The 18410-nt window shown below is 34.0% G+C and overlaps 8 protein-coding genes and 2 non-coding genes across 10 annotated transcripts; 4 read left to right on the top strand and 6 right to left on the bottom strand.

The window, feature by feature from the left end:
* The first annotated feature begins 806 nt into the window (after positions 1 to 806).
* Positions 807 to 888, top strand: HYPBUDRAFT_t136. Its single transcript has one exon. It is a non-coding gene; the product is annotated as a tRNA-Leu (tRNA).
* A 125-nt stretch (positions 889 to 1013) lies between these two features.
* On the bottom strand, positions 1014 to 1820 carry HYPBUDRAFT_112067 (uncharacterized protein; the record flags this gene model as incomplete). The annotated part of the gene is made up of 1 exon (XM_020218880.1): positions 1014 to 1820. The coding sequence occupies one exon, from the start codon at positions 1818 to 1820 to the stop codon at positions 1014 to 1016; it is 807 nt and encodes a 268-aa protein (XP_020075184.1).
* A 382-nt stretch (positions 1821 to 2202) lies between these two features.
* Positions 2203 to 3966, top strand: RRN3 (rDNA-binding RNA polymerase I transcriptional factor; the record flags this gene model as incomplete). Its single annotated transcript, XM_020223829.1, has 1 exon — positions 2203 to 3966. A coding segment is annotated over one exon (1764 nt), but the record flags the coding sequence as incomplete, so codon positions are not given.
* A 244-nt stretch (positions 3967 to 4210) lies between these two features.
* On the bottom strand, positions 4211 to 4283 carry HYPBUDRAFT_t137. The gene has a single exon. It is a non-coding gene; the product is annotated as a tRNA-Val (tRNA).
* A 407-nt stretch (positions 4284 to 4690) lies between these two features.
* HYPBUDRAFT_158137 (uncharacterized protein) lies at positions 4691 to 5719 on the bottom strand (the record flags this gene model as incomplete). Its single annotated transcript, XM_020222347.1, has 1 exon — positions 4691 to 5719. One exon carries the CDS (start codon positions 5717 to 5719, stop codon positions 4691 to 4693), a length of 1029 nt encoding a protein of 342 aa, XP_020075186.1.
* A 724-nt stretch (positions 5720 to 6443) lies between these two features.
* APE3 (Ape3p) lies at positions 6444 to 8081 on the bottom strand (the record flags this gene model as incomplete). The annotated part of the gene is made up of 1 exon (XM_020220239.1): positions 6444 to 8081. One exon carries the CDS (start codon positions 8079 to 8081, stop codon positions 6444 to 6446), a length of 1638 nt encoding a protein of 545 aa, XP_020075187.1.
* A 230-nt stretch (positions 8082 to 8311) lies between these two features.
* Positions 8312 to 10099, bottom strand: JEM1 (Jem1p; the record flags this gene model as incomplete). The annotated part of the gene is made up of 1 exon (XM_020223775.1): positions 8312 to 10099. A coding segment is annotated over one exon (1788 nt), but the record flags the coding sequence as incomplete, so codon positions are not given.
* Positions 10100 to 10350: 251 nt separating this feature from the next.
* RPT6 (proteasome regulatory particle base subunit) lies at positions 10351 to 11677 on the bottom strand (the record flags this gene model as incomplete). Its single annotated transcript, XM_020219377.1, has 1 exon — positions 10351 to 11677. The coding sequence occupies one exon, from the start codon at positions 11675 to 11677 to the stop codon at positions 10472 to 10474; it is 1206 nt and encodes a 401-aa protein (XP_020075189.1). The 3' UTR covers positions 10351 to 10471.
* Positions 11678 to 11850: 173 nt separating this feature from the next.
* On the top strand, positions 11851 to 12235 carry HYPBUDRAFT_153623 (uncharacterized protein). Its single transcript, XM_020221641.1, has one exon. It carries the CDS (start codon positions 11876 to 11878, stop codon positions 12197 to 12199), a length of 324 nt encoding a protein of 107 aa, XP_020075190.1. The 5' UTR covers positions 11851 to 11875; the 3' UTR covers positions 12200 to 12235.
* A 3365-nt stretch (positions 12236 to 15600) lies between these two features.
* TIF4631 (translation initiation factor eIF4G) lies at positions 15601 to 17550 on the top strand (the record flags this gene model as incomplete). The annotated part of the gene is made up of 2 exons (XM_020223920.1): positions 15601 to 17248; positions 17282 to 17550. Coding segments are annotated over 2 exons (1917 nt in total), but the record flags the coding sequence as incomplete, so codon positions are not given.
* Positions 17551 to 18410: the final 860 nt, after the last annotated feature.

Raw genomic sequence — 18410 nt, forward strand, 5'->3', positions numbered from 1 at the left:
TTTTGAGAGTTACTTGATGAAGTTTTTAAACGAAACTAGAGGTTGCTGAGTCTTTTTCAAGAAGTATCGACCATAATAAATAAGGATGTGCATATGGCGACTATTCATTATCGGGGAAGGACTCAAGAAAGTTAATTATTCACCTAGTTGACAATTTTTCTATTCACCTCGTGCAAAAAGATTTAGGCATAAGAATGTATATTTAATAATTATATACCAAACTATACCCACGTAGACAAAGGCAAGATTAAATAGCTGAGAACACCATGATGGAGATTGTGTTGGTAGTAGACAGATTGATAGAGTCAGAGGAACTAATTGGTTTAGTTTATAAGTTGAGAGACGAAATATAATAAGTTGTCGCTTTTTTCCTAGCCGATTTGCAATTCTTGAAAGTCTCGAACTTTCAAAAGGGCCAAGCAGTATCTACTGATAGCTCGGAGTTGTTCGATGGAGGATCGTTGGAGGTAATACGAGTTGGCCGAGACTTTACACCGGAGAAAGAAAGAAGTCACAATAAACGGTAGCTTTACCACTTATTAAAAGACTAGGTTTTGCTTGCCGTAGATAACTTATTCAGCTTATTCAGAAATGTGTTTTTCCTCCTCGTAATTTTTTTTTTCAAAAAAAATGTATCTTTTTCCTTTTTTTGTACAGGAAATTTAGAGAGCTAGCATATTAACATGCACTGACTTCAAAAATACATCAAAATATTAGTACTTCAAAAACTTTTTTTTTCACGTATATTTTTTGGTATAATTAAAAACTTTTCATAAGGGCTAGCATATCGAAATGTTTATAAAAAGGGCTCTCTGGCCGAGTGGTCTAAGGCGGCAGACTCAAGTTCTGTTATCGTAAGATGCGCGCGTTCGAATCGCGCGGGAGTCATTATTTTTTCAAATTTTTTTTACTTCTATTCCTGAATCATTTTTATGATGATTGATTTTTTTTTTTTCTTAAGAAGTGCTTTAGATCGCTGTATATTATAGACGCGTAGGTATACGAAGAAGAAACTAATTGGACTGGGTTTGTGATCTGCTATTTATTCCATAACTTTTCAAATTTTTCGATATTTGATAGTTCAAGTTATCAATAGCAGCCAATTGACTGGTTAGTATACTCAATTGAATAGACTGAGCTTTAGAATTGAATCCGGACAATTCACTTTTAGGATCGTACGATTTCAATCGATTAGATAAATGTACAACTAACTTATGAGTTTCGAATTTCTTATCCTCAGGAAGAGTATCTAAACAATTCAAGATTTTTTCCATCTTTGATTCGAGCTGGTTTAAGGAGATATTCAACCCATCGTCTTTAATGGGTAACTGATTTGATTTCTCAAGTTGATTAGAGTAATATTGATGATTTATAATGGTAGAAGTAGCAGCACTTTCAATAAAAGTAGTTTGAATCCTGGTATTAATTGGAGACAAATCATCAACAGTGTAAGCTTTTGCAATCTGGTCATCAGTACTGTTGAGACCAAATATCACATAAATTAAGATATTAGAATTAGCAAATTGTTCAATCATTAGTTTTGTTTCTTCGTTGGGACTAATATTCTCATTTATTTGATATAATCCAATCAACCGATACTGCGGTAATACCGTATCCATTAGACTTATCTTTTTATTTAAATGATCCCAATCAATTGAGTCTCCATCAAAATTCACTTCAAAAGAAGTACCAATTGTAATTGAATCATTTGATTCATTCTTAGTCCCCAATAATACTCCATACTTCCCCGTTTTCTCTCTCGATATATGGTCCGACACATTGAGCAATGCCAATGAGTTGATCTGTATCAGCTCCACCATCTCCAAACTATGTATTTCTTCCAATAAGAGTATCTACCGATGATTTGATCTTATCAACGAAAAAAGGATTGTAAGCAAAACGACAAAAGGTGTGGTTCTGGCTGAAAAATACGACATTTTTAGGTCTTATGCGAAGAGCAGAGGCCCACTATAAAAAAAAAAAAAAAGCTCAGATGGGAAGAGGGATAAAGAAAAAAAAAAAATTTTCCTTTTAAAACACCATCTTTTCAGTTACTCTACAAGAAGATAGCATATAAGCATGTCGGCAGTTCATGACCCTATAATGAGAAAGAGGCTATTCTCAGACGTCGATAGTAATGCTAGTAATGGAGCAGAAACCGGAGGAGGAACTGGGGCAGGAGCAGGAGCAGGAGCAGGAAGCTCAAGTTCAGAAACTAAGAAAAGCAAGAAGGATAACGAAGTTAGTTCATTATTCTCAGAAAAAATGTATTCAGCATATGTGAAATCAGCATTTGAGTCACTAGAAAAGAATGATCCCATCCAAATTAATACTTTAACATCAAAGATCAATTTACCTAAAAGTCATCATGAAGCAATACCATTATCAAGTTTTATAACGGTATTAAAGATTTTGATTTCTAATATATCAAGATTAGATAATAGTTATTGTTCTAGTCTTGTTAGTTCAATATTGCATTATGATTGGCTTCTGGCTAAAAGTAGTAGTGAAGAAGAATATCTTTTATTTATTGAATTATATGCGCAATTTTTATCAGTATTAGTATCTTCATTACCAAAATATTTATTTGAAGTTACTAATAAGATAATTGGAGAGTTTATTGATTTAAAACTTGAAGGTACAGCTTTACCTCATCATAAAGTCTTAGATAAATTGAGAAGATTTATTCCAACTTGTGTCAATTCTTTCCCAACTATTATTCATAAAAATTTTCCTCATCATTTATCAACTAATTCAACAGAACTTTCACAATACGTAGGGAATATTATGAAAATGATCAGTTATTGTCCCGAATTACAATTTAATATTTGGCAAATGATTATAGAATGCTGTATTAAATTAGATGTTGAACTTCAAAATGAATTAGATGATTTAGATGATGATGAAATCGAAGAACTTATAAATGGGAATGACGATGAAGAAGCTGAAGAAAATGAAGAAGTTGAAGAAGATGAAGATGATGTTATCGAAGGAGAAGTTGAATATTTAATGGATCAAACAACTTCAACTGCAAATATTAAAAGTCTTGTATTTAAATTAGATTCAGTTATCAATCTTTTACTAACAAACACTAAAAATTCTTTCACTACTGAAGAACTTAATAATGGTAATGGTGTCACATTATTCAATACCATAACTTCTTTATTCAAATCGCATATTTTACCAACCCATTTTACAAAATCAATACAATTTACTTTATTTCACATTTCTCAATACCAACCAGAATTAGCAGATTCTTTCTTGGTTCTACTCATAGATATAGCATTTAATCCAAATGAAATCTTGGAAAAAAGATTGAAAGCAATGCAATATTTATCTTCCTATATTGCAAGAGCTAAAAACCTTTCAAGACATCAAGTTGTTTTCATCGTTAGCTATCTTATTGGATGGTTAAATAAATACGTTATAGAAAGAGAAGCAGAAGTTTATGATCTTGATAATAATAGTGATAAATCAACTGGTGGTATGGAGAGATTTAAATTATTTTACGCTGCATTTCAAGCATTATTATATATCTTTTGTTTTAGATATAAATTATTATATAAAGTTGACGGTTCTGATGAGCAACAACCAAAATCTTCAAATGATTCGGAATGGGAATGTGATTTAGATAAATTTTTCCAAAGAGCCATCTTAGCAAAATTTAATCCTTTAAAATTTTGTGATGAAACTGTGGTTTATATTTTTGCTAAAATCGCTACCAAACTAAACGTCTGTTATTGTTATTCAATCATCGAACATAATAAAAGAGAAACAATGATACAGAGTAATTCTTCCATGCCTCTGTCAATTGGTAATTTCAAACTGAAACAGGAGTTTTTGGATTTAGAAGCTTATTTCCCATTTGATCCTATCGTTTTACCTAATTGTAAAAAAATCGTTAATGAAAATTATGTTGAATGGTCAGATGTTAATCCTAACGATGATGAAGATGACGAAGACGATAGTGGGGTTGGTAGTAATAAAGGTGATGATGATGACGATGACTTGGATAGTGATGATGAAGATAGTGACGAAGAGATTACTAGTGATGAGGATGATTAAACCAATGAACGACTTTCTATATAATTTACGAACGCATATATAACTAATGTACTATTTCATTCTTACTACATGAACTGTAAAAAAGAAACAAGATCAAAAATTATTATTTATGGATGGAGAGGTTGCAAAAATAAAAAAAAAACAATGATCCCTTCGAGGATCGAACTCGAGACCTTCTGAGGGTGAATCAGACGTGATAGCCGCTACACTAAGGGACCTTGACGCGGAATTGACCACTACGCCAAAAAGCGCGATTTTACCAAATATTTGCTTATTTTGGACAGGCCAAAAAAGTTTTGATAAATACGTTGAAATGATATTTTTTGAAAAACTTGTAATTAGCTTTATTTGTATATGCTAACAGTATGAAATGATATAATGTAGTTGTGACAACGCGTTGGAGAAAAAATGAAGCAAAGATCTTTCCGTTTAAGTTTTTATTTTTTATTTTTAATTTTTTTTTTTCAAGAAATATGGAATTATCTTAGGCTAAAAGAGAAACCGATGACGGATCAAACGATGAACTTTAAAACTCGCATATTCGTACAGTCTGTTAAATGGATACATAAGCTACAAAAATGAAAAAAAAATAAAACATTAATTTATTATACTACGGAATAAATAATTAATTAAATTCAACTTTAGCTTGTTCAGGAACAATGGTTTTAACTTTACCGGTTGAGATGTAGGCTAAAATATTTTCAACAACCCATTCTTCTAAGTTTCTAATAGCTTCAGAAGAGTGGGTACCCATATGAGGTAAACTAATAACATTTGGTAATTGAGCTAATTCAGCAGGAACTTCAGGTTCGAATTCAAAAACATCTGAACCAAATGCACCAACTTTACCACTTTTCAATTCTTTATATAATTGTTTTTCATCAATAACAGGACCTCTTGCAGTGTTAATAACAACAACACCTTCTTTCATTTTAGCAAAAGCATCAGCATTTATTAAATGATGAGTGTTTTTATTGAGAGGAACACTAATGAATAAAACATCGGATTGAGCTAAAAGCTCATCATATGAAACGTATTCTGAACCCGCAGCTAATTCATTTGATAATTTAGAACGATTATGATAAATGTATTTTTCGAAACCAAAACCTAATAAACGTTCTTTAATAGCTCTACCAATACCACCCATACCTAAAATACCAACGGTTTTCCCTTCAGGTTCATGTCCTAATTTAGCACCACCAGCTTTACCCTTTGCTGGCCATTCACCTCTCACTAAATTATCATGACCTTCTTGAAAATTTCTCATTGCTGATAAACATAAAAATACGGCAGTTAAAGCAGTTGGTCCTTCAACTGGTTCAGTAACATTTGAAATTTGAATTCCCTTTTCAGTAAATGGATCAACATCAATTTGATCATAACCAGCACCACAATGACTAATTGATTTAACTGATTCTGGTAAATGACTAGCTAATTCTGCATCAAATCTACCAGTTTGTTCAATACTTTGAAAAGTACGAGCAATATTGGTAATATCGCTATATTTGCTCTTTAAATCTTTGAAAAATTCTTCACGATTTGATGAAGTACATTCAACAACTTCGGCAGTTTTAGCAAGTTCTTCCCATTTCTTCTGAGCAAAGAAAACTTCTCCGAGTTGTAATACTTTTGGTCTGGTTGTTGAAGTAGTCATATTTCTGGTAATGTTTGAGGATTTAATTGCACTAGAGCTTCTGATTCTTTGAAAAATATGATTAGTTATATGAAAGATTCTTGAAATCTGTGTTTGTTGCATAAGTAGGACTAATATATATATTCAATTATCAAGATCAAATATATCTCTTCGTACTTAAGATAAAGATTCAGAGTCAATTTTCCAACTAAACTCAACACCAATTAGGAAAATAAAAGAGTATCCTCTGGAATAAAGTCAAATCAGATAGCCAATTTTTGAGGACAATCCTCCGTATTTTTATACCCCTTTCTGATAAGAAACTCGCAGCATATCAGCTCAAAGTTTGAGTAGTTTTTCCACGACGGTTGAATCAGCATTTCGTTCCGGTTGACTCATTTTTTGCCATTTTTTTTTACTTTTTGGTGTAGTTGTTCGGCATGGACTCGTTCACCCCGGGGATGCCACACCAGCCTTGTGACTGCCAATTGAAACGAAGATAAGCCTGAGTCTAGAGGCTGGACCAGGTGGATGTTCTTTTAGATTAGTCAGTCGGTAGCAGCGGAGTGCGAGTTGGGGGCACCGAGTATCCTCCACCCCGACTCAAAGGATATTGGGGGATATTGGGGGAAACTGTCTATATAAAAGTATACGGGAAACTGTATATATATATCAACTTCTGTATAGGTATAAACTTTTGTGGGTATAAACTTTTATATATGTATATACTCAAACTTTATATAGTCTAGTAGATAAACTTGGAACCACGTAATTGGAATTGTGGTTGAGACTTTGACTCAACTTTAGAAGTTGATCTTTCTGGGAATCCTTCGAAAGTTTTGGCGTAAACGGCAATGGAATGGGAGATCAACTGGGTATTGATAACCCAGGCTTCATAGTCGGGGTTTTGTAAATCGTCACATAATTGGTGATAACATGGATCAAACCACTGACCGGCTTTACCACCGAATTTTTCTACACCTTCTTGGGTTTTAACCCCTTCAGCCCCAGTAGCAATACCACCAGCAGGAATATCAACGTCGATAAAGCCAACGTAATCTGATCTACCGTCGAAAGGAACTAAGGTATAGTTTAAGCCATGCTCAAGGTACCAATCGATATACAATTGCTTTAAATCACCTGAACCGTTTGGATGATCTTCATTATTAGCGTCGTAAACTTGATATTCATAATTTGGAGAGGCCATCATATCATAATCCATAAATAATCTTAATTTCGAATTTTCGGCTTCATCTAAAGATTCAGCATATGCAGTTGAACCTAATAAACCTTCTTCTTCAGCACTCCACCAAGCAAATCTAACTGCATTATTAACTTTGAAATTAGTCAATTGTTTGGCAACAGTTAAGAGAGAAATACTTCCACTACCATCATCGTTAATACCTGGTCCAGCACCAACAGAATCGGAATGAGCACCCAAGGAAACAACATTATCATGATCTCCGTGGGCAGTTTCAGCAATAACATTTAATGTACTAATGTTTCTAACATAAGCATCAACAAATAATGAAGTTTCAAATTTATAACTTGGATCCTCAATTAATTTATCAATATAGCTTTTAACATCTTTTTCTGAAACTCCTAAAGTTGGAACTTCATTACCTTGAGGAGTACCTAAAGTTCCCAGTAAAGACCCATTAGAGTCGTAAATTATAGCTCCCTTGGCTCCACTTTTACCAGCATTATTAGATTTATCTCCAAAAGGACACTCTCCTCTTTTAATTAATACAATATTATCTTTTGTTAAATCATTTGGGAAATCCAGTAACGAACATCCATAACCATCAACAAGAATTAAATCCCCATGCACAACACTCAAATCAGGAGTAGCTGGAGTCATCGAAAAAGCTTCTAAAGATTTTGGTTGAACTCCATCAATTAATAAAGAAAATGAGTTTACTTTACCGTCAATAGCATTGAATCTTTGAGTTTTAACTTTATAGTATCCTCCCAATTTTCTAATTTCATCAATGATGTAACCAATAGTACCCCAATGACCAGGAGATCCAATCACACGAGTTGGATTACCATATTCCAGAACTGAATTAAGCGAAATGTTATATAAACTTTCTGCTCCTTGTTTCAAATCTTCTGCTTTGATCAAACTTTGCAATTGCTCAGTATCAATCTCTGGCAACTTATCAAAACTTTCAATACTCATCAACTTATCATTGAATTCATTTGGATATTCTGGTTTATCAAAATTTAAAAATTCAGGTAAATTTAACGGAATTGAGTCTTTAATATCACCAAATTTTGGGATGTTCAAGTTCAAAATTGATTGTTGAAATCCATCTAACGATAATGGGATTGCATTGACTGCAACCAAACAGCTAGCAATATTTAATAATGCAAGCTTCATCCTAATTGTATTGAGAGAAGAGAGTTACTCAAAAGTTGGACTTTTGGTCCTATTTTTATATCGCGACTTTATTACTCATTTTCTGGTGCCATTCCATTTTGAGTGCCGGTCCAGCAGACCATAAAAAAATAAGATGAAATGTTGAAAATGACTTTTATTACTGTTATATACATACGATAGACACCTTAAGATTAAGATGATTTTTTCTTTCTACTACCGAATTTTTGACCTTGACGTTGGCCTCCAAAACCACCAAAATGGAAGCTTCCTCCGTTGCCTTGTTTCATGAATTGTCTCATGAAATCACTGTTGAATTGGAAGCCTCCTCCACCACCTCCGAATGGATTGTGATGCTGCTGTTGCCTCTGTCCACCCATTGGATCATTTGGATCGTCACCTTGGTCATAACGTTCTCTCAATTCTTTATTGGATAATACTTCGTAAGCTTTGTTAATTTCTTGCATTTTATGTTCGATTTGTTCAGGAGTTAAGTCATTTCCTTTGTATTTATCTGGATGGTATTTCAACGTTTGAGTACGATGAGCTTTCTTAATTGTTTTTTCATCGGCATCTCTTGCAATATCAAGAATTTTGTAGTAATCGTTAGCAGGCTTTTGTCTTTGTTGTTGTTGTTGTTGCTGCTGTTGATATTGACGTTGACGTTGTTGTTGTTGCTGCTGCTGACGGAAATGCTGTTGTTGCTGACGTTTCTTATCATAAGCTTCTATGATTTTCAGACGATCAAGGAATAATTGAGTTCCTTTCACATTTTTGTTAAACTTATTCAACAAATTTGCAGCCTCTTGATAATTTTTTTCTTTTAGTAATTTATCAATTTTTGGTACATGTTTAGGGAAGAATGGGTTTTCATTTATATCATCATTAACGCTTGATTTGCAAAATTGATTTGCGTTTTTATAATCTTTCAACTGAATGAAGGATTCACACGCAAACTTATTTAAATCTTGAGTGAAACTTAATTTAGTAGCATCAGTCGAAAACTCTTTAGAAAACTCATCTGCTTTATGCATAAGATAATCGTAATTAGATTTAACTTTACGGGGTAGATTTTTCATTTCCAATTTAGATACTTGTAATGAATTTTCAAATAAGAACTTATTAGCAAACTCCCAGTCAATTTCAATATCCTCTATTTTATTTGATGATTCTTCGCTTATCAAGTAGACATGACCTTGCCAAATTGAATAATCTTCTAAAAGCTTAAGAAAGTTTTGAAATTTGACAAACATCTTGGATAAGGAGCCACATTTTTTGAAGTCGTTATTAATTCTTAAACAGTTTTTAACAAAATGCCAACTTTGACCAAAGTTGGTTTGAGTAAATAGTAATAATTGGGAAATATCACTATAGTTATCTAAATCTTTCATTGGCTGTAACTTGATTAACTTATCTAAAGTCTTAATTATTGGTTTAAAGTTATCCAGATTCAGACTTGATTTTTTCAAGCATACAAGACGATATTGGTAAAGTAATGGATTTGAAGGAGTAAAGGGAATTAAAACATCATCCAAAGTATTCAAACATTCTTCGACTTCTTTGTCTTTCAATTTTTTGGAAGTGACTAAAGATTCAACTTTTGCCAATGATTTCCCCCATTCTTTTATATCTTGATCTATTTTTTGATGTTTTTCATCCTTTGAATCCAAGTATTTTTGAATTGTTTCAAATTCAGCCTGTTCAACTAACAAATCGATCAATTTGTTTTGAGCAGGCTTCATTAACGGATCTATTTCAAGAACTTTGATTAGATCATCTATTGCAGACTTGATTTTATTTAAGCTGATTTCAATCAAACTCTTCTTGAAGTATACTTGAGCTAGTTGGTCCTTATAAGTATTGTGATCATCTTCATCCAAGTCTTTAACTAATAAGTCTATAGTATTCAAAACATCAATTGTTGGACCTTCTTGTTGAAATTTAGTATGAACTGATTGAATTCTATTGATTATTTCAGAACTAGACCCTACAACTGGCTGTATATTACTTAAAAGCACCAAAGGAATTAGTAGAAGCTTAGGTCTCATTATTCTATAAGGATCTTTGAATATTAACGAGATTTAAGTGGTTCTTAGTTTATATTCTGGTGATATTTTGTTGCTTTCGTGTTGTTTTTCTGTCAAAGAATTTACAGGAAAACGTTGGAAAATTATAGAAAAAAAATATTGAAATATGCTAACAAGGCTGAAACCTTTAAAACAACTTACTGGACTAGGCTGAACAACCCACAAGGCTACAATGATATATGAATGTAGATATAGATTTAAATGAATTAAAAGAGTGCTAATTTACAAATTCTAACAAAGTTAGAAGAAAAGATGAAGTCTAACAAAGTTAGAAACAAATGAAAAGAAGTAGTGAGATGAAAGGATCTATTTGAATAATTTAGCCAAGGATACGGCACCTTCATCATTTTTAGACATGACTTTAGCAACAGCTAATTCGAAATCTTCTTGAGTCACATGGATTCTACGTTCTCTTAAAGCGTACATACCAGCTTCTGTACAGACCCCTTTAACATCAGCCCCAGAACAGCCATTCATTTTTTCAGCAATTTTACGTAAATTGATACCTCTGGTCAAGTTCATTGATCTAGAATGAATTTTCAAGATATCAGTTCTAGCAGTAACGGTTGGAGCAGGAAATTCAATTTTACGATCAATTCTACCGGGTCTTAATAAGGCTGGATCTAAGATATCTAATCTGTTAGTAGCCATAATGATTTTAATATCTTTTGAGCTTTCAAAACCATCTAATTGATTTAATAATTCCAACATAGTTCTTTGAACTTCCGAATCCCCACCAGAAGACCCTTCAACACGGGAAGAACCAATAGAATCAATTTCATCCATGAAAATAATCGAAGGAGCATGTTCACGAGCCATGATGAATAATTCACGAACCATTCTTGAACCTTCACCAATATATTTTTGTACCAATTCTGAACCAGACACTCTAATAAATTTACATTCGGTATGATGAGCTACTGAACGGGCCAATAAAGTTTTACCGGTACCAGGTGGTCCATATAATATAACCCCTTTTGGTTGAGCAATACCCAAACTTTCAAAAAGTTCTGGATGTTTTACTGGTAATTCAATAACTTCTTTAATTTCTTTAATTTGTTTATCTAAACCACCAACCATATCATAAGTTGAATCAGGAACTTTTTCAACCATCATCAAGGATACTAAAGGATCAACCTTATTTGGCAAAATCTTATGCAAATCATAAGAATCTGCTTTAAGACAAACTCTCAATGATGGAGTTAATTTTTTAATATCAATATCTTTTGAAATATTAACAATATACTTCCCTTCTGGGTGAATCTTCACCAAAACCTTTTTCAACCCCATTACTTTAACCACTTCCCCGACGTATGATCCTGGTTCTTGTAACAAACGTAATTCATCTTTCAATTGTCTTACTTTTGAATTCAACTTATTACGTTGTGCTTCTAATCGACGTAAGTTTTGGGTGGTTGATTGGATCTTAATTTCAACATCTTGAATCTGTTGTTCAAAATATGGCTTGATCCCACCTTCATGAACGTATTGTCTATCAACAGTAGTAGTCATTCTCCCTGTATCTTTATATCTATGGCAATTAGTCAATTAACCATTAGTCTTGCTTAACTTGAGGTTTGCCTTCAAAGATTGAGAACTGACAGCCAAACAAGAAATTGGCCACCTGCACACGACCATTTTTTCAACTATAACAATTTTTCAAATTAGAAAACTGAAAAACTACTGACAATACCTGCTATTTACTACAAGATGAAGATATCGGTGTTGTTGGCAGCACTAGCACTTGTGCTGGCGAGTGCTGCGCACCAGAAGTTCTGCAAATGCCAGTGCAATGGCAAGAAGTTGATCGAACCCATAGATAATTGTGGATCATGTACTAAAGACTTCTGTTTAACTAAGGATGAAAAATTATGTGAAGTGTCCGACGTAACCAAGACTGACTTACATTTGGAGGATGTTAATATCTTGATCAGTTGCTATCAAATCGAGTCGTTTAAAGATCAATTGATTATATATGCCTTTGTACTTGTTGTGTTTATACTATGTGTGTATGGATTAGTGTTTAGAAGATGACAATGTCACGAATCAGTAGAATAATGAATATCACGATTTCAATTAGTGTTCGGTGTAGTTGATATTAAAAGAGCAAAAAAGAAAGTCTACAGCACGATGGTTTCCATTATGGTCTCCCACTAACGTACTCAGCATCGCTCTCAGCAGCTTAATAATTATTGATCGGACGGGTAATCATGCTTTATGCTGGATATGGCCGTAGACGTCAATTTGGAATTTGGGGTCTTGATACTGGCGTTTCTCTAGGGTCGGAGGAGAAGTCTGCTTTTTTTAAAAGTTCTTCAAATACTCAGATTAAAGGGTGGGTGTTGGTATGCAAGCTGCTTTAGCTTGTTGTGAATTGCCGGAGAGTTTTGGAAATGGAGTTGCTAACAAAAAATGCCATGGTTCTGTCCACCAATCTAGATCGACCTCATTAATATTAATGGTAGGGCAGTGGATACTCTGATTTGCTCATCAAAGGACACATATACTACAGGGGAGTTAAAGCCTAATAGAACTATTAGTCATAGTACGTTCTATTGTGAGGAAAAATCATACGTAAGTCTTTTTGGAATGGCCTATGGAAGGTATAGTTATCGTTTTTATATCTATCGAACACACGTCTACTCTGGCAATTCTTTCTTTGAATTTTTGCAGCAAGACATGAACCATTGAGCTCTGTCGATAATCATTTAATCGGCTCATACCAGATGAAGCACCAAAAAAGTAATCGTACATTGCCCTTTGCAGCCATTCTATACGTGAATTAGAACACTTCTTGTCAATTGTGGTATGATGGAGCTTAAGAAATCATACACTTACAATTCATTAATTGGTTTCATTATCTAGTCTAATGCAATAAGCTACCCAAACGAAGAGTGATTTACTCTACTTTGGGCTATTGACTATGTTACGTCCGAAAACTGTGTCTACTGCTTGGACATCTGCGAACGATAGAGGCTGACTCGCCAACAGCCGATACTGACAATTCACTTACCTAGCTATTCTTGTCTTCACTACGTCTAAGTACTAGGTACAGTTTTTGCAGCAAAAACTCACTGAAGTACAAGTTTCACCACAATTCCCCAAATCAGGTTAATTCGTATATCTACAAACATTCAACCTTACACGAAAACATATCATCTTTTCTGCAAACTCTTTACCTTACAAGGAATACTTATCTGTTTCTCTGTTCAGCTTCTTCTAATACCCTCGTAGATACCGTTTCGCACAAACGGGTGTCCCGGTTCCGGTCGCATTCATAAACCGGGGAATGGCCACCAAGACACCCGACCAACCGGGCACCAAATTCAAATCCGGGACCGAATCAGCAAACAAAGACCCGGACACCAACCAAAAATATTTTTTTTAATTTTTTTTTTTTTTTAAATTTTTTTTTCTTTAAAAATGAAAAATTTTCCAATTTTTTTTATTTGTGAAAGTTTTTTTTTTTTTTTGAGTGGAAAATCAACTTTTTTTTTTTTGATTTGTTAGCGATTTTTTTTTTCCTTACTTTTCAAAGTGAGTGAAGAGTTTTTGGATAATTTTTTGCTCTTCTCTTTTTCTTTTAAACTCAAGTTTTGGTCATTTAAAACAACCATCCCTATTATTAATACCTAGTAGTACTTAATAGTAGAAGAATTGGGATACTTTGGATACTTTTAGTATATCTTATTTGTATATCCCATTTTCTCATATCCCAATAAAAACAAAAAAAAAAGAAGAAAGAAGAAGAACAGTTCTTTTAATTGAAGGAACCCAAGAAGAAAGCCAATCAAGAGAAGATATTTCATTACCATCTTATCAAGATTGCCGTTCATCTCCATCCAATTTCGATCTTCTCCTTCTGTTTTCTGTCCGTGTGATCTAGATCAATTCTTGTATTACCGGTAAAGGAAAGCTTTTGATACTTTTTATTTTTTCATCGATTCAAAGAAGAAGCTTTTTAATAAGTTTTGGACCCAATTGTAATCGAAAAGAGTATGCCTAACAATACCAATAAGACTCCTCAGAGTCAAGCTTCCACGGCTGCATCTCCAGCTGCCAATTCTGGTGCCAATTCTGATTCTAATACTGGGGGCGCCACCACCACCACCACCCCTAATTCTGCTAACACCGGTGCTGCTACTGATTCAAACGAATCAAGCCAACCATCTCATTACCATAATAATCATCATCAATACCATATGCACAATAACCACCACCATAATAACAATTATAACCAAGGCGGGTATTATAATAACCAGAATTCCAATTATAATTCTCATAAACCTTATAATAAACATTATAATAACCAAAATAACCAAAACTCCGGTAACAACTCAAACAATTCTGGTAATAGGCAAAATTATAACAGACAAAACAGCTATAATAATAATTCCAATTCCAATTCAAATAATGGTCAAAACCGTAAGAATTATAATAACCATAATTCAAAATTGAATCATAATAATCAATACGCTAATTATGGTAACTTCCCGACTAACTTATATGCCAATCCTTACGGTTATTACCCATATGCTTATCCTCAAGCTATGGTTCCTGGTATTCCAATGACTGCAGCTGGTTATCCTCAACAAGGTATACCACCTCAGGCTGCTGCTGCCGCTGCCGCCGCTGCCGCCGCCGGTTATAGTCCGTTAGCTTCTTCCGCCACTAGTAATACTGCCACTCCTGGTTCTACCTCTAGTACTACCGCTACTCCTGGAATGGTACTTCCTGGTAGTCCTGCAAATACCATTGCTAACGCTGCTAATGCTCAAGCCCTTCAAGCTTCTCCTGTTACTTCTAGTTTGTCATCACCAAATCCAGCTAACGTTAATTTGAATGCTTCAAAAGTTAAAATTACTGATAAAGACGGTAGACGTATTGACTTAGAAGAAAAGAAAAAATTAAATAGTTCTTCAAACACTCCAATTTCTTCCCCGGCTCAATTGGTTACCTCTCCTGCCAAAAGCGCTTCCACTTCAAATAATGACAGTCCTAAAAATGAAGTTAATGATGGTCCAAATAAAGACGTGGCTGAAGAATTTAAAAGAAAAATTTTGGAAAGAGCTAAAGCAAATGCTGCTGCCCAAAAGAAAGATACTTCTTCTAAATCTCCTGCAGTTGAAGCAAAGAAAGTTGAAGAAAAGAAGGTGGAAGAAAAGAAAGTAGAAGAAAAGAAAGTTGAAGAAAAACCCAAAGATGAACAAGTTTCTAAATCTTCTACTCTTCCAGAAATTGCCACCAACACTGCTGCAGTCCCTGCCCCTACCTCAGTTGCTGCTTCTGAACTTGTTCCTGTCGCCAAAGATGAATCCAAGGTAGAGCCTAAGGAAATCGTCAGAGAAGAAACCAAGGAACAGCCTAAAGAAGAACCAAAAGAAGAATTAAAAGAAGAACCAAAGGAAGAGCTTAAAGAAGAACCAAAGGAACAACCTAAAGAAGAATCTAAGGAAGAACCTAAGGAAGAAGTCAAAGATGAATCTAAAGCAGAAAGTAGCCAAGAACCAATTACCAAAGAACCAACCGAGGAATCAACTCCTGTTGATTCTGAAGTCAAAGATGATTCTGAACCTAAAGATGAAGCTCCTGAAGCTAAACAATTTGATCTTTCTCAGTTTTTCAATAAATTAAATAATGTTGGTACTATTGAAAATGCTTTTGACTTCGAATATCCTTATCCATATGATGCCGTCAGTTCAAGATGGAAGAAAGGTAATAAGAAATATAGATATGATCCACAATTTTTACTTCAATTTGGTGAAGTGATTTCTTACCCAGTTGATGAAGCTTGGAAAACTAAGTTAGAATCATTGGGTATTACCACCAAGAAAGGTCCAGGCTCTATGGGCGACCGTTCTCAATCTATGAGAGGTGGTCCAAATAAATTTAATTCCGGATTACCAGGTAGATTCAATGGTCCAATGACTGGTGGTAGAAATGGACAATTTGGTGATGGTAGACAAGGTTCAAGAAGTGGCTCTAAAAGAAGAGGTGGCTCTGCTCCAGGTGGTATTCCACTTAATGGTCCTCGTGATAGATCTTCTAGAAAAGGTGGTCAATCAAAGAGAGGTGGAAGAGATAACACTCGTGAAAGAGGTGAAGATGCTGAACCTCCAAAACCCGCTGAAGATGTTAAACCATTAGAAAAATCTTCAAATAGATGGGTTCCAAAATCGAGAGCTAAAAAGACTGAAGTTAAACTTGCACCTGATGGATCAGAAATTCATGATGCTGATGAGATTGAAAAGAAGACTAAATCTTTATTAAATAAATTAACCTTAGAAATGTTTGAACCAATCACTGATGAAATCTTGAAATTAACAAACCAATCTAAATGGGAAGATGATGCTAAGACAGTTAGACAAATCATTTCTCTCACTTTCGCTAAGGCTTGTGATGAACCATATTGGTCATCAATGTATGCTCAATTATGTGCTAAGATGTGTACTACTCTCCCAAGTGAAATTAAAGATGTAAACACTGTTTTAAAGGATGGTAGTCCAGCTCAAGGTGGTGCTTTAGCAAGAAGACTTTTACTTGCAACTTGTCAAGTTGAATATGAAAAAGGTTGGGTTGATAAATTACCAACTAACGAAGATGGTTCACCATTAGAACCAGAAATGATGTCCGATGAATATTATGCTATGGCTGCTGCTAAGAGAAGAGGTTTAGGTTTGGTTAAATTTATTGGTCATTTATATATTTTAAATATGTTGAATGATCAAGTTATTTTACATTGTTTAAGATCTCAATCTCAAAATGTTGTTGATCCATCAGAAGAAAGTTTAGAAAATTTGGCTCAATTAATTAAAACCGTTGGTCCAAAATTCGAAACAAATGAAAGAAATAAAGCTGCATTAAATATGGTTTTCGAAAACATAAAAATCATTTTAGATAATTGTAAACTTTCATCAAGAATTAAGTTTATGTTAATGGATTTACAAGACTTAAGAGCTGCTAAATGGAAATCTGCTAAAGCTGAATCAGGTCCAAAAACTATTCAAGAAATTCATAATGAAGCTGAAATCAAAAAGCTTGAAGAAGAAAAAGCTTCCGCTGAAAGAAAGAGAAGAAATAGAGGTAATAATAATAATAGTGGTTCAACTCCTAGAGATTATTATGGTGGTGAATCAAGAAATAACTCTACTAGAGGTGGTTCATCATGGGGTGCTCAAACTTCTGTTCTCAGAAGAGAAAATAATAGAGATAGACAACCTTCAAAAGATGCAAAAGGTTTTACTTCAGTTTCAAGATCCCAATCAAATAGACCAACCCCTGATTCAAGTTTTTCACCATCAACTGTCTCTTCACCAAGGGATAATTCAAAAAGAAATGATTCCACTGCATCTAGAAGTAATATGTTTGCTGCCTTAGGCGGTGATCATGGTAACGATGATGATAATGATGATGATGAACAACCAGAACCAGAAACTAATGAAGCATCCTTAGATAATTAATTTATTATTTTATTTTTTATACTCATTAATGTTTACTCCATATATTTCCCTTCTTCTTGCCCTTTTCGATTTCTATAATTCCACTGTGCATAAAATTGATTAACTGATAAAAAAAAAAGTTAGTTGACAAAGAGTAGTATTATATCGATTCATCCAATCAGAACCTTTTGCATATTAATTACAGACTTTCTTTCTTTTTGTTCCTCATGTTTTATCTCCAAGTATTTGGTTTGTCTTTTACCCTTTTACTATATTCTTATTACTATAACTATATATACATACTGATATCTATATCTATATATATATACATACTGCTATACCGTAATTTACCTCTGCCAAAAAAAAAAAAAAATTCAACATCAGGTATGGAACTGATAAATCAAAATCGTAGATGTATTCAAATTTGGCATTAACAATGAATACCCTAAACTTGCAGCATCACCGTTTGAAACTGTATTTATTTATCAAATTGCTTAACCTAAAAGGAATAAACGATCTTTTTATGGTGTTTGCTCTTATCTCCTGATAAGTCGGCCAACGATAAGAATAACAAAGAATCGTCATAACTTAACTACGATGCTTTGTCCCAAAGCTACACTAAAACACCTTCCAAAACTAATAGAGCAGGATACATCAAAGGGCCAATTTCAATAAAACCCGCAAGCTGAAGTTTTGCATAACTTTACATCCTGGTGAGGAAAAGTCACTCCAACATTTTTGGAGAAACAGAATCGAAGGGACACTATGCCTCCAGCCTTGTCCAATGATGCTTCCAGCCTTGTCCA

Source organism: Hyphopichia burtonii (genome assembly GCF_001661395.1).
Source record: "Hyphopichia burtonii NRRL Y-1933 unplaced genomic scaffold HYPBUscaffold_6, whole genome shotgun sequence".
NCBI lineage: Eukaryota > Fungi > Ascomycota > Pichiomycetes > Serinales > Debaryomycetaceae > Hyphopichia > Hyphopichia burtonii.

What these genes read in the sequence shown, in the direction of transcription:
- HYPBUDRAFT_153623 (XM_020221641.1), top strand. Translation starts at nt 11,876, where the DNA reads ATGAAGATATCGGTGTTGTTGGCAGCACTAGCACTTGTGCTGGCGAGT.